The 14102-nt window shown below is 45.1% G+C and overlaps 1 protein-coding gene across 4 annotated transcripts in view; it reads right to left on the bottom strand.

Moving 5' to 3' along the window:
- clcn2a (chloride channel, voltage-sensitive 2a) overlaps positions 1 to 13834 on the bottom strand; it is a 60451-nt gene extending 46617 nt beyond the window's left edge. Inside the window, exons 1-2 of one of the 4 annotated variants that reach the window (XM_077222542.1) lie at positions 12709 to 12981; positions 10668 to 10705 (exon numbers count right to left, since the gene is read on the bottom strand). In XM_077222542.1, coding sequence (XP_077078657.1) covers positions 10668 to 10673 — 6 coding nt within the window. In that variant the 5' untranslated portion in view covers positions 10674 to 10705; positions 12709 to 12981. Of the gene's footprint in view, positions 1 to 9457; positions 9632 to 10667; positions 10706 to 12708; positions 12986 to 13785 lie in introns of those variants that run through there. The other 3 variants (XM_077222496.1, XM_077222613.1, XM_077222701.1) reach the window with 3 other exon arrangements.
- Positions 13835 to 14102: the final 268 nt, after the last annotated feature.

Raw genomic sequence — 14102 nt, 5'->3', positions numbered from 1 at the left:
TGCTTCCTTCAAAGTCGCCGCCGCGCAGTTTCAGAAACCAGGCCCGCTCCATTCCTGCCGGAACTTCATGCGGAGCTGACGAAGTCGTGGAATTCAACGTTTTCTGCTAGACTTCAGTCACAGGCCTCCGCGTCGCTCTCCCGAGTGGATGGCGCCGCCGAGAAAGGGTACACAGCGATTCCCCCTGTGGAAGAGGCGGTCGCAGCGCACCTTTGCCAGCCCTCCGCGAGATGGCGGTCACGGTCAGCCCTCCCGTCTAAAGCCTGCAGAGCCACTTCCGCCTTGGTCGGCCGCGCTTATGCCGCCTCCGGCCAGGCCGCGTCTGCTCTACACTCGATGGCTGTGCTTCAGATCCTGCAAGCCGACCTCCTCCGTGAATGGGATGAGAAGGGTCGGGACCCAGCTGCGGTTACGGATTTGAGAAGCGCTACGGATCTCTCTCTCCGCGCCACCAAAGCCGCAGCCCAAGCCATCGGACGAGCCATGGCCGCGTTAACCGTGACGGAGAGGCACCTCTGGTTAACGCTCGCTGATATGAGGGAAACTGAGCGAGCCACCTTTCTAAACGCGCCGCTTTCCCCCACTGGTCTCTTCGGCCCAGCGGTGAACGGGATCGTTGACCGCTTTTCTATGGTGCAAAAGACCACGCAGGCCATGAACCTCTTCCTGCCGCGACGCTCGAGTTCCGCTACAGGCCGCTCTCGCGAGAGACAAAGCCAGCCTCCTGTGCGAACCAGCACCCAGCGTCCAGCACAGCCTCAGCATCAGCCTTCGCAGCGACGTCAGGGCGGCCGCCCTAGATCGCGCTCAGACAGCCGTCGCAGACCGCCGCCCCCCAGAGGGCCTCGGCAGAGACTCACGCTGAAGTCTGAGCACGCGAAGCCCTCCTAACAGCGAGAGAGAAAAGACGCGCGTGTCCCGCTGCGGCCGGACCGCCGCCAAAGTTCATTTCCCTGTCAGTCCCCTTCGAACAGGCTACTGCAGTGGTTCAACTAGCAGCCAACGAGCCGGTTTATTCACCCTCTCGCCTGCACACAAACTCCGTTTTCACGGCGACCCAGAGAATTCTCAAAAAGAGTATAATGTCTGGTCCGGCTCACGCCGTCAGTGTTTTAAGTGTAGTGAATGTGCCCACGCCCCAGTGTTCACCCCTACACATAAGCACTCCAAACCCCGTGTCACTCACAGAGCACACTCTCATAAAGCGCAGAAAAGCCGCTCGAGTGTTGAATGTAAGAAATGTGTCCACAGGTCTGTGCCCACTATCTGCCCGCTCTGTTACACGATCAAAGAAGCAGGTTATGAACGTAAGTCTCGTGCCCGCCAGAGAGCGCTCACGCTTGCTAACACAAACCTCCCCCCGGGCCCCGCCTGTGCGTTTAAGTGTTATCACAAAACACAGGGCGTTAATAAAGCGCTCCCCATCTACTATGATCGGGGCGTCAGATACAGTTGTAAGTCTCGTGCCCGCGTGCGCGCGCTCACGCTTACAGAGAGCTCTCCCGCCCAGAGCGCTGCTCGCGCGTCAAAGTGTGGTAAAAGTATGTTCCCCATCCCTTATGATCGGGACATCTCACATAAGTCAGCCGGTCTCGGCGGTCAGCGAGCGGCCATTGCGCGCGCTCTCGGCTCCGGTTCAGTTTCACAAGCCCACAAATGGCGGCGGTCTGAACCCGGAGGCCAATCGCCCCCTGGCGGCTCACATAGCTGCGTGGGAAACTATCCCAGGGATTTCAGAATGGGTGTTGAGCACAATAAAGCAGGGCTATGCACTTCAATTCATTCGCCGTCCCCCGCGCTTTCAAGCCCGGACCGCGACGACAGTGAATGCGGAAGTAGCACACCTACTTCACGCAGAAATAGCAAAGCTGCTGTGCAAAGGGGCTATAGAAAAGGTGCCGCCTTCTCTGAGCGAGTCAGGCTTTTACAGCCGATATTTTCTCGTACCCAAGAAGGGCGGAGCCTTCAGACCTATCCTAGATCTGAGATATTTGAACAAAGTGCTTGCAAAAAGACCGTTCAAAATGCTAACGACCAGGAAAATCCTCACTCACGTTCGCCCGAGGGACTGGTTTATCTCTCTAGATCTGAAGGATGTCTATTTTCAGATTCAGATAGTACCCCGTCACAGGCAATTTTTGAGATTCGCCTTCGACGGTCAGGCATATCAATACACCGTCCTGCCGTTCGGCCTGTCCCTGGCACCCCGTACATTTACAAAGTGCATGGACGCGGCGCTCGCCCCCCTGAGAAGTCAGGGGCTGCGCATAATGAACTATCTGGACAATTGGCTGATATTGGCACAATCAGAGACAGAACTACTATCTCACAGAACAGAGACTTTGGTCTCACGGTCAACTGGACCAAGAGCTCATTACTGCCCAGCCAGTCAATTTCCTTTTTAGGAATAGAACTGGACTCGGTGACCATGACGGCTCGTTTATCGACACAGCGCGCGCGCCGTGTTCGCCACATAGTCGCATCTTTCCAGAAGGGCAGCTTTCTCCCTTTGAAAACATTTCAAAGGATGTTGGGCTGTATGGCATCAGCTGCAGTGGTGCTCCAGCTGGGCCTACTGCGCATGCGCCCGCTCCAACGCTGGTTGAACGCTCGCGCGCCTCGCCGAGCCTGTGTGTATGGCGGCCAGAAAATCAGAGTGACTCAGACCTGCATAACAGCTCTGCAGCCCTGGTTAGTGGCCGACTGGTACCAGCAGGGAGTAATGATGGGAACCATCTCTTATCGGAAGGTCATCTCGACAGACGCGTCCAACTCGGGTTGGGGCGCGCTGTTCGAGGGCAGACCGGCCTTTGGCCAGTGGTCAGACCAGGAGAAGGGTTTTCACATAAACTGTCTGGAAATGATAGCGGTCGAGAACGCGCTGAAGTGCTTCCTCCCGTTCATACAGGGCCAGCATGTTCTTGTCCGCTCGGACAACACATCTGTGGTATCCTATGTAAACCGTCAGGGCGGTGTCAGATCCAGAAATCTCTGCAATCTGGCGGAACGCCTCCTTATTTGGTCACAGACGAACCTGCGCTCGCTGAGGGCGGCGCATGTGCCTGGCCATTTGAACGACGGCCCAGACAGACTGTCCAGGGACAATGTTCCCCCAGGGGAATGGTCCCTGCACCCCCAAACGGTCCAGAAACTGTGGCGCCTATTCGGCAGAGCGGAAGTCGACCTGTTTGCGTCAAAAGACAACGCTCAGTGCCCGACGTTCTTCTCGAAGGACGAGGACGCGCTGGCCCAGGTTTGGCCCAGCCTCCCGCTATATGCTTTCCCTCCGGTCTCTCTGTTGCCACAGGTGATCAAGAGGATCAGGGAAACGCGCCACTCGGTGCTCCTCATAGCCCCGCGTTGGGAGAATCAGACTTGGTTCCCGGAACTGGCACGGCTGTCACATACAGCTCCGTGGCCGATTCCGGTGAGGGCAGATCTCCTCTCTCAAGCTCGCGGCACGATCTGGCATCCCCATCCAGAGCGCTGGTCTCTGCATGCATGGTTGATCAACGGGTACTCGTTGCCCTGCCAGAAGGAGTGATGAATACGATCACGCAGTCTAGAGCCCCTTCCACGAGAAGGCTCTACGCGTCTAAATGGTCGGTGTTCTCTGGATGGTGCACCGACAGAGGTCTGGACCCGCGGACATGCGGGGTGGCGCATCTGCTCACCTTCCTACAAGAGCTGTTGGATAAGGGAAGATCCCCATCCACGCTCAAAGTATACGTGGCGGCCGTAGCAGCATTCGCGGAATCGACGCACGGCCAGTCACTGGGAAGACATGAGTTGGTCATCCGCTTCCTTAGAGGAGCTAGAAGGATGAATCCGCCGCGCCCCCCGTCGGTTCCCATGTGGGATCTTTCACTGGTCCTCGAGGCCCTGAAAGCTTTTCCATTTGAACCACTAGACTCCGTGGAGTTGAAATATTTATCACTAAAGACCGTTTTTCTGACTGCACTGTCGTCAGTAAAACGTGTAGGGGATCTGCACGCGCTGTCTGACAGCGCGTCCTGTCTTGAGTTCGGACCAAATGACTCTAAAGTCATCTTCAGACCTAGACATGGTTATGTCCCTAAAGTGATGGGCACTCCATTCAGAGCGCAAGTTATTTCGCTGTCAGCTCTCCCAGCATCTGACAGCGAAAGTGATGTGAATCTCCTCTGCCCTGTCAGAGCGCTGAGGTTTTACATTACGCACTCCGCCTCCTTCAGGCGTTCGGAACAGCTTTTCGTTTCGTTTGGTGGGCGCGCCAAGGGGCTTGCCTCCTCGAAACAGAGCCTGTCCAGATGGATAGTGGACGCTATAGCGGCAGCTTACGCGTCAAAAGGTCTGCAATGCCCTCTGGGCATCAGGGCTCATTCCCGAGAGGTGTGGCCTCGTCGTGGGCATGGTCCAGTGGAATTTCTATCCATGACATATGTGTAGCGGCGGGCTGGGGCTCCCCGTCTACCTTTGTCAGGTTTTATAACCTAGAAGTTCCTGCCTAGCAGGCTAAACTATTGTCAGTTTGAAAAAGAGGTGTATTCTGCCCAGATCTCCTGCTCAGATCACGTTCATTACTCAGCTCTCCTGGTTGAGCTGCACTAGTAGGGTATGTGCCATATGACTATACAGACCGGCGCGCTGCTCTGTATTCCCTATGTGTGCTTATGTACAAGTGATGGCCCGCGTGGCTGGCCACCTTATTTTTTTTCCACTTATGGGGTTCCCCTCAAGCTCGGGGTTCTCATGTGGATGCTTGGCGCGCACGGCGTTGACAAAGTGTTCCCGTAGCGTAAGCTAAACTTACGCAATACGAGAGAACCTCTCGTAAGAGAACGATACTCGGTTACTAACGTAACCTCGGTTCTCTCTAGAGAGGGAACGAGTATTGCATAACCGGCCGTGCTCGCGCCACGAGCGACTTCGCTTCAGTCGTCGAAAAACCAGAGAATTCAGCCTACAGCCCCTATTTTATATGCTAAGCCACGCCTATCTGGCGGGCTGTGACGCTATAAAGGCGCGGGCGCCCCTCATTGGGCGTGACGTCACGCCGGGCGCACTGGTAGGCTGCAGCAGTTGCCCGCAGGGCAGCCAATGAGCACGCGAGATGGCCTGCTCTAGGTCTGCTAGCTGCTGCACTGCGTTGACAAGTTATACAAAATTAAGGATAATTTTTGGCTTCAGTATCTCGAGAAGATGAATCTTTCCCGTAGCGTAAGCTAAACTTACGCAATACTCGTTCCCTCTCTAGAGTGAACCGAGGTTACGTTAGTAACCGAGTATCGTTTTATTTTGTAGCGAAAACGAGGCAGAAACTCCTCTCAAGATCATAAAAAATATCTTACCTAAGCCCTTGGCTTTAAAATATATTTTTGCAGACATTCTTAATAGGATGCTATCAAGCCTTTTTGTGCAAATTCCTTCCCCTATCAGGGCATTTGATGTCACATCTCTACAAGCAAGCTTATCAAGATAAGTTTTAGATCCGCTACGTCAGACCTTCTTTAATTTATATAATGGACAAAGTAAGGCAAAGTATTGGATTAGTATTTAACAGAGCAAGAGGATTCACAAAACCAACCTCTGTCAGCAACCAGAACTTTTCCTGTTTCCCCAAAACATCCATTGCAAGAAAAAAAAAAGAATTAAGGCATCGATCCCATTACACTAATGACTCCATCAAACCTGGTGTGGGACGGTTTGACATTGAGCCAGAATGAAAAATATTAAAGAAATGTGTAATATCTTTACCTGAGGTGTTCTATTAAATTACAGTGGTTTCGGGCCAAATGGTGTTTCAGATGCTTCGATGTCGATCATGCGCCTAAAAGCTGATATGGGATTAAACTGCCTTCTTTAATCCATTTTGCAATCAAGTAGGTATGGCTGTCATTAGAGCTGTTGCCTTGCCTGCTTCAGGTTATTCATCGCTTCATTTGTAGAAAAAAAGTCATAAATGGGGTAGTCAAATCATCTTGGGGAGTGATGAATAGCATATCTCTTCAACATATCATTCATCTAAGAGCGTATGAACACTGCTGATCAATTTACATGCATGCATGACTAAACCGCAAGCAGTTCCACTGACTTCCCACCCCAACATCTCTCTCTTGCCATGGTTTGTGGGTAAATTGTGAGATCATTACCATCTTCCTGCTTTAGTAAGTGCACAGTAAAGATCCTCTAGCGGTGCTAAAAGCATAATCACATGTCTGTGACTGTGGGCACCATGCTGGTTATGTGTGGTGAGGTTGATGTCACACTGTAGGACTTGTATCCTCAGCACATCTACACTCTTTGATCTCATCGGGGGCCGAAATCCTCCTCCCCTGGTAGAGGAAACTGGCAAGCTACCCTGAAAGGTCAAAACTAGGGGTCACACACCTTCTCTACTCAATCTGAGGCAGAGTTTTAAGAGACAGTTCACACACAAATTAAAATCATCCTTTAGTCTTATATCCTTATCATACCAACTCATTTCATTTCATGAAACACAAAAGGAGATGTTAGGCAGAACCCTTTGACGCGTACAATCACACCGGTGACAATGTGTGACAATGTGACAACTCATCTCACAAATTGACAATGTGTTTTATTCATGTCAGATTCAGATTTTGTAGGTATTAGGGAACTATAAAACTTACTCTATTCTTCTCCCTTCTGTTTTGTACATTGAATTATAAGATAACAAACAGGTACGATTTTAAAAGTTTAATCTCAAATAAGTATCCCTTATACCCATAATTGAAATGTTGTGTAATAAGTGGTCTGACTGTACCGTATCCCTTAAATGTCCGTCTAGTTTGAACTTACCGCGCTAGCAACTGCTCCATGGAAGCTAAGCGTTTAAAGACATAATAAAATATTTTGACTCAAATCAATATTTTGTGTCTAATTATTTACTTATGTGGCAAGAAGCCGTGTATTAAGCAATATAATGTACATCCAGCCGGTTGTTCTCTCAGAATAAAGCAGTGCAGCTGGATATCCCTACTCCATGTGGCTTTTGCATTATACTCCATGTGTTCTGAGGCCATATGATAGCATATTTATATAGGAAATCATGATACATTCTTTCAGCATTCTTTAATGAATAATTTAATGACATTTTATTAGCATATTTGAAACTATTGTAACATTATAAATGTCTTCACTATCGCTTCACCAATTTAATGCATCCTTGCAGAATAAAATTTTAAGTAAAATCTTACAGACTGCAAACTTTTGAATGTAAGTGTATACACAAAACATATTTAACACACTTTTATGTGCCATTTGTCATTTGGCAGTCACCAACCACTTTCTTTTTATGAAAAAATAAAACATCTCAGTCTGTGTTTCACATAAGAAAAAAATGGAATGACATGACAACGAGTAAATAATGACAAAATGCATTTGTCATTTTTAGGTGCACTATTCCTTTAACTGCCACTGCTCTTGTAGACTCTGACTAATGTCTTCTATGACTCAACCAGTTTCACCAGAACTCTCAATCCCTATTTTACTCATCCAATCTTTCAGCAGTAATATCCATTTTCCATCCTCTCAGCTAAGTAAACAGTCACTCTTACGATTCTCATGTAAATAAGGTGCACCTGGTTTCTGCCACTGCTTGCCTCCAGACTGACACTTGTCTGTAATCTTTACTCAGCTATTATTCAGTTCTCATCTCATTTCAGCTCTGCTAGGGCTGCAGCATTTCAGCTAGAAATGCTGGACGGATTTTTGATGGATTGAATGCTGCGAATGATCAGACAGGGTGAAAGCAGAGACTCTCCACCAGTCCATGCAGAAGGGGCAGTGACATAGAGGAGTGATGTGTGCTAAAGCCAGGAGGAAAGTTTCCCCAAGCATGCTATTTTTGCTGAGAGCTTGGGGGAAGCATATTTGACCTGGCTCTCTTGAGGAAGCAGAAATGTAAGCTTCATGGTTATTTCCCTTCTTCTATCTAAACAATACAGCAAAATATTTCAAAGGTACTGCCAGTGCATATGTGAAGGTTTTGAGAGAAATAGATTATTTGTGCTGAGGGGAAGAAAATCACAAATAGTGTGGGTATGTGGAATCGAGAGCTGCAAGATACAAAAGGCCACTAAAGAGCATACATACTCCACTCGTGATGCCCTTACCCTGCAAGACCATTTAAAAGGCCCTTTGAGGAGTTAATATCACCAGTGCAATCATGAGTTTCAGTGCAAACATGAATCACTGAACAAGATTTCTTAAAACTGACAGTATTTGCCACATTTGAGCATTTAGACAATAAAGAATAAAATACAGAGTGAGCTTGTGCATATACTGAAAGAAAAACAAACATGGAATGGAATGGAAAATCACATATCACGGACTAATCCTCCTTTGGCCACGTGTCTAGCAATGCAGCGAAGCACATCGTGAGGACAGTCAATGATAAAGACATCAATCAGAACGAGGTCCAACCCCTGGTCAAAGAGGAAAGGTGTTGAGAGAGGCAATGAAACCCTGAGTCTTCAGCCACCATTTTGTATAGCGCTGTATTGATTTTCTCGCCGATAAGGAAAGCAGGGCCAGAAAAAAATGTCCCAGTTTCATTCATCACACACATAGACGCTGTGGAACACATTGTCTGGCCCTGCAGGGAGAAAGGGTGCTCAGAAATAGCCTGAACTCAAAAAGACAAGCCACGAATGCAACACATGGATCCGAGTCCGGCCACTTCACGCCTACGTTCATTATGCAAACACATTTGTCATAACAGTGCAAAAAAACTTGCTCAGATAGATGGATGTTAGTGGGAGGGGTGAGGCAGGGGATTTTGGTGCAGAATGCGAAGATTGTACCCCACACCAACCGATTGAATGTGTCCTTCTACAGTTCTCTTCCTCTTCACATCTTCCTGAATATAGAGACATCCCTGTCAAGTGCTCCAGGGTACAGCTGTCAATCATTATTTGATTGAGGGGGGGAACTGGTGCATGAGTCAATTAATATGCAGAGTGGATCTACATTTAGTCCACAAGTGCAAGAGCAGGAGTAGGAGGGGCACTGAGGGGATGAAGCGAAATGAAGGGAGGACTTTGATGATGCCCTTAAACTTGAAATCTGTTAGAACTCAATGCAAATGATGCCATTAATTGCTTCAAATGTTAATGTGGACTCCGCAGAATTAGGCTACCACCTATATCAATGTGCAGTTCACTTAATTAGCTGGAAACATATACGTTTGATACAAATGTCGAGCAACACACAAATTAAATATCAACCGTCTTTTACACTCCTGGCCTACAACAATTATTAGGCGATTACATTATCTCCATTCAACTTAGCCTATGTATTATCCTCTACTTAAGCAAATCAAATGGAAATTTCATTCATAACTTAAATAAATCCACAGTTTTACATTTACTCAATCATACTTGTACGTTCCTGTGAGGATAAAACAGCTCGTTTCTCAAAAAAAAAAAAAAAATTCAGGTTGACCAGCAATACTCACCAGAGTTTGCTGGTACTGAAGCACGCGCTGTTGGGCTCGGTCTCGCGCCATAACGTTGATTATAGAGGGAATTAAGTAGCTTAAAGGCGATACGGTATTCCCAAACGCCACAAGATTACCTCCGCATCACTGAGACGCTATTCAACAAGCTGCATGAACTGAGTAACAGGTCTTTCTCCACAGAAAACAGCCCAGCAGCTCATCCAGCTGTCGAATGAACTCTTCCATGTGCCCGTGCGCGCGCAGCAGTAAATGTCATAACGCGCTGAAAACCCACTTTGTGTAGGAAGACAGAGGTTACTACACTCCATACCTGTTGACTCGACTGTCAAAAATCAATATTTTCTCCCGCTGTGTGACTAATCGCTATTTTGCACTAACGTGAACTCAAGCATTTAACGCGTAGATACTTATACCAGGCTGTTTTAATGGCTTTATGACTAAGCAATCCTGTAAGGCAGAAAGAGAGGTAGCCTGTTTTCAGTTCATAGAAAGTTCAAACTAAAATTTGTTATTTCCATGAAAGAAAATAGCCTACTAAATGGTTTCAGTTGAAAAACTGGGTTGCACCTGTTACCCTTTCTTTTGCAAGGAGAAATTAATTGATCTGTAATAACACAGAACATCCTCTCTTTAAAAACCAGTGGAGAGCCTGTGGGCAGTTCATTATACTGCTCATTAACATTACTTGTGCTTACAGTAAACACTCAAAATAGATACATATAGGCTGCATTTCAAGCTCTGCCCATGAGCAGCTCAAAGGCTTCACGGGATGAAAGACAGAATTCCTTGGAGAGAGGGAAAGAAACCATAGGTGGTTAAACAGATTTCCCTATACAGAGAAACTGGTAGGCTGCTTTGGGGCTCAGTAACAGGTCCACTGCCAGCTCAGGGAACAGCAGGAGCACAGGCTGGGATGAAATATGAATGCATCACTGTGAATTCTGACAGTTTTCTTGCAACACTGCAGTGTTTCTGTGTATGTGTTCAAGCTCTTTCTCTAACTCCCATCCATGCATACTCATACATAACACAGCCCCGTCTCTGCTGATAGAAACATGTCTTTGTTTGTGCAGCGGTCATCAAAAAGATGATTGCAAACACTGTCATATCTGGCAGTCACTGCTTAACAGTTCTTCACAGATATAAGCTATTTATTTTTAAAGGGACAGTTCACCCAAATATAAAAATTCTGTAATAATTTACTCACCCTCATGTCCTTTTTAAGCCTGTATGACGTTCTCTCTTCTGCAGAACATAAATGAAGATATTTTGAAAAAAAGTTTTTTTCCCATATCAATAAATGAAAGTCAATGGGTTCCAATGTTGTATGTATATATATATATATAATAAATACATATATAATATTATATATGTATTTAATAATTAAATAATAAAATTATTTCAGATTAATAAGTAAATAAACATGAGATGTTATTTCTTTCTTTATATCAGACTGCATTGTGCAAACCATCTTCAATTGGCTACACACATCATACAAAGATGATTTTGACAGGTAGAGTCTTCCCCCACTGCACATTTCTTTGAATTGGGTGTTCCAACGCCCTCAGCGCTAACACACTGACCCAATTCGATGCATCTTCCACAAAACTTTCAGTAATGTTCCTTTAATGAATTATGGAAGCTCAGAATTGTTAAAAAGAACATCTTCCACATTGACTACTTAAATAGGGGTCTGGGTAAGAAAATGAGATGTCGATCCGTGGTGAAACAAGGGTCGATATTAGATTACATGTACATTACCATCCAAGACAGGGAATAAGACCCAGTGAACATTCAACTCAATATGTGGATGTCTTCTGCTCAATAATGGCCTGCAACAAAGTGGTTTTAGCTCATTCAAAGTTCTATCAGTGTGAATACATTCAGCATGGAGATAAACAACCACACTGTGTTTGTTTTTTGTAATTTGAACAGAAAAAAGAATGGAGAAATGCTATAAATTGATTGCACATTTAACTAATTAACATGTTATTTGCATATACAATAAATTGTTCAAAAAAACAATACATGTAATATTGTAAAAAATAAATTATTGTAAAAAGTAAGGATTACCTTATAATTTGTAGATAAAATTATATTAAATTTTAGTTGTCAGTCTCTACAGCAAAATATGACGGAAAATGTATGTTTATTTGTCTTATATCTTTTGATGAAAGTGGGCATTTGCAGAATTCCCTGCATGATCAATCAAATTTGTTTAATTTCATTAAAAAAAATCTTATTTTTGCTATAAGTTATGTGCATTGAGGTGTTGAAGTAGCTTTTTTATTTATTTAGTTATGTTTACTGCATTACATTAGTGTCATGTTTCCCTGATGGTGTTTTGTGTTTGTGTGGGCAACACTGTTCTCTGTCTTTAAGTTATTATTACTGCTGCTGGAGAGGCCAATGTTACTGAACTTCAAGACATCATGTGATACCATCTCTATCTTATCAGCACTGTTTACTGTAACACACCGATATTAATACCTCAAATAGGCTGGTATGATAATTATAACATTTAATGACACACATTTAGGAATTGTGAAATATGGTCACCAAAATGCCATCATGTAGCCTAATGCTTGTATAATATCGTCAAGAGTATTTTTATGGTAAAGTTCTAGTAAACACAGCTGCCATTTTTACCATACAATTGCAAAACATTTGAGTCAAAATTGACTGATTGATTTATCAACTCTAAATGATGCCAAATCAAACAAGTTAAGCAGATAAAGTTTCTCTCCAAGTTATGTGAGAGCCACTTCTGGACTGTTAAGTGAATTTGTCCTTTAAGATGAATGCAGAGGTGAAGGTATTGATTTCTGTTTTGAATTATGTGGATGCAATATCAATTACATTTTTTCCTTTGCTCTTCAGATTCCTCCAACACAAGAAAGGACCTTGAAGGGGCATTGGATCTAGAAGCATAAACGACTGAACCCACAGGGTTACTTGAAAGAGATATTAGGACATCATCATACATTGAGCCTATTTGTACTCGTTAGAGGATCTAGACAAGAAAATCAGACGTTCAACTCCCTGCACGAATAACACTGTGCCCTTGAGCCCCACAATATAACAAAGTCGATTAAATGCCCTTCGGAATCAGAATGACACGCAAAAGCTTTAAAAGGATTGTTTTGATGGCAGTTGTGTGACTTCTGAAGCGCCTTAACAGCGCAGTTTATCAGCAGCAATATTGGACACCTTAACAGGTTGCTATTTCGTATGTAGCGGCTACTTACATTTTTTCCGCGCCGGCTTTTAGTCTTGAGTAAGAGCTCCTCTCGAACGCAACAGTCCAAACGTCACCTACGCCGCTCCATTTAATGACGCAAAAATGTTCAGAAATCCCCACACAATTAGAGCAACGCAATCAATATCCAGTAGCCTAATGACGACAGTGATATTCGGTACCAATTGCTCGATTGATGACCGAGATACTTTCTGTATAATTGTCCACGCCGGTGAATTGGCAGTGCCCTGTTGCTGATGCCTCTCGCTCGTCTTTGAATTCGCCTCAGACTGGAAGCTAAACTTAAAAAAAAAAAAAAAAAAAAAAAAAACCGAGCGCTTTCCTTAACACATAGCCTACTTGACGGTGTTAATGCATCACTTAAACGGTTCGGATTAGTGTGCACTGCACGCGCTGAAAGGTAAAGGAGTAATTAAGCCGGCAGAGCCTGGGGCGCGTGCTCTGGCCAGGAATTGATTCTGTGATGCAATGCGGGTTCCGTCACTGGTTTAGTTATAGCGGGTTTGACTCCACTTCTGTTCCTATTTCCCGTCATTAATGGCATTTGATGGCGCATTTGTCTTCATCATATTGTGCTGATTGACAAAATGTTACGTTTTGAATAAATGCTTTTGTTCGTTCACTTACTTTGATCTATCTATCTATCTATCTATCTATCTATCTATCTATCTATCTATCTATCTATCTATCTATCTATCAGACATTTTCCACATATTGGCCTATGTGTGGTGTTGTAACTTAACCATTTCCTGTTGCCGTTCAAAGCTTGTCGTGATCACAGCGACTCCAAGGCTTTTAGCCCTATCCTGATTTTTCACAGCTGTGACTTGTGCTGCAGGGTGACTGAGCGTAAGACTGTTTCGACACTGAGAAAGAGAGGGTGGTGAGATCCTTTAATTTCAGTGTGTGCAAATGTTAAGAACAAACACTCTCCCATAGCCTATTTAAACAACGATCACCATTCAGCGTTCTCATTTGCAGCGAAGAACGAATGCCTCCTCCTCATGTTTACAACAATTCGCCAAATCCAAAGACAACAGGTGTGTTGCAAGGAAGATAGACTTACCTGCTTTATTTCGGCACTGTGCATGCATTTGAACATCAGGCAAACAGGTGATGTGATGTGCTAAGACTGAAAAATGTGAATTGAAATTACAGCTGAAGTTTGTCTTAAGTGGTGTGTGTGTGTGTGTGTGTGTGTGTGTGTGTGTGTTTAATCTGGCAAAAAGATAGGCTACGTTGGAGGCTTGGAGCTGAATAAAACAAAAATTTATGATAACTCGCAAAGGGACAGAGATACCAGCAGGCTGGTCATGAAAGTAGGCACATCTGAGCACACTCATTCAGTTCTGCTGATTCATACACACACCTGCTTTCTTTTAG

This window comes from Siphateles boraxobius, unplaced genomic scaffold (assembly GCF_051911475.1).
Source record: "Siphateles boraxobius isolate OS27281-9 unplaced genomic scaffold, OSU_SipBor_1 1, whole genome shotgun sequence".
Taxonomy (NCBI): Eukaryota; Metazoa; Chordata; class Actinopteri; order Cypriniformes; family Leuciscidae; genus Siphateles; species Siphateles boraxobius.
The sequence above is the reverse complement of the archived record's forward strand: the minus strand, read 5'-3'. Positions and strand labels throughout refer to the sequence as shown.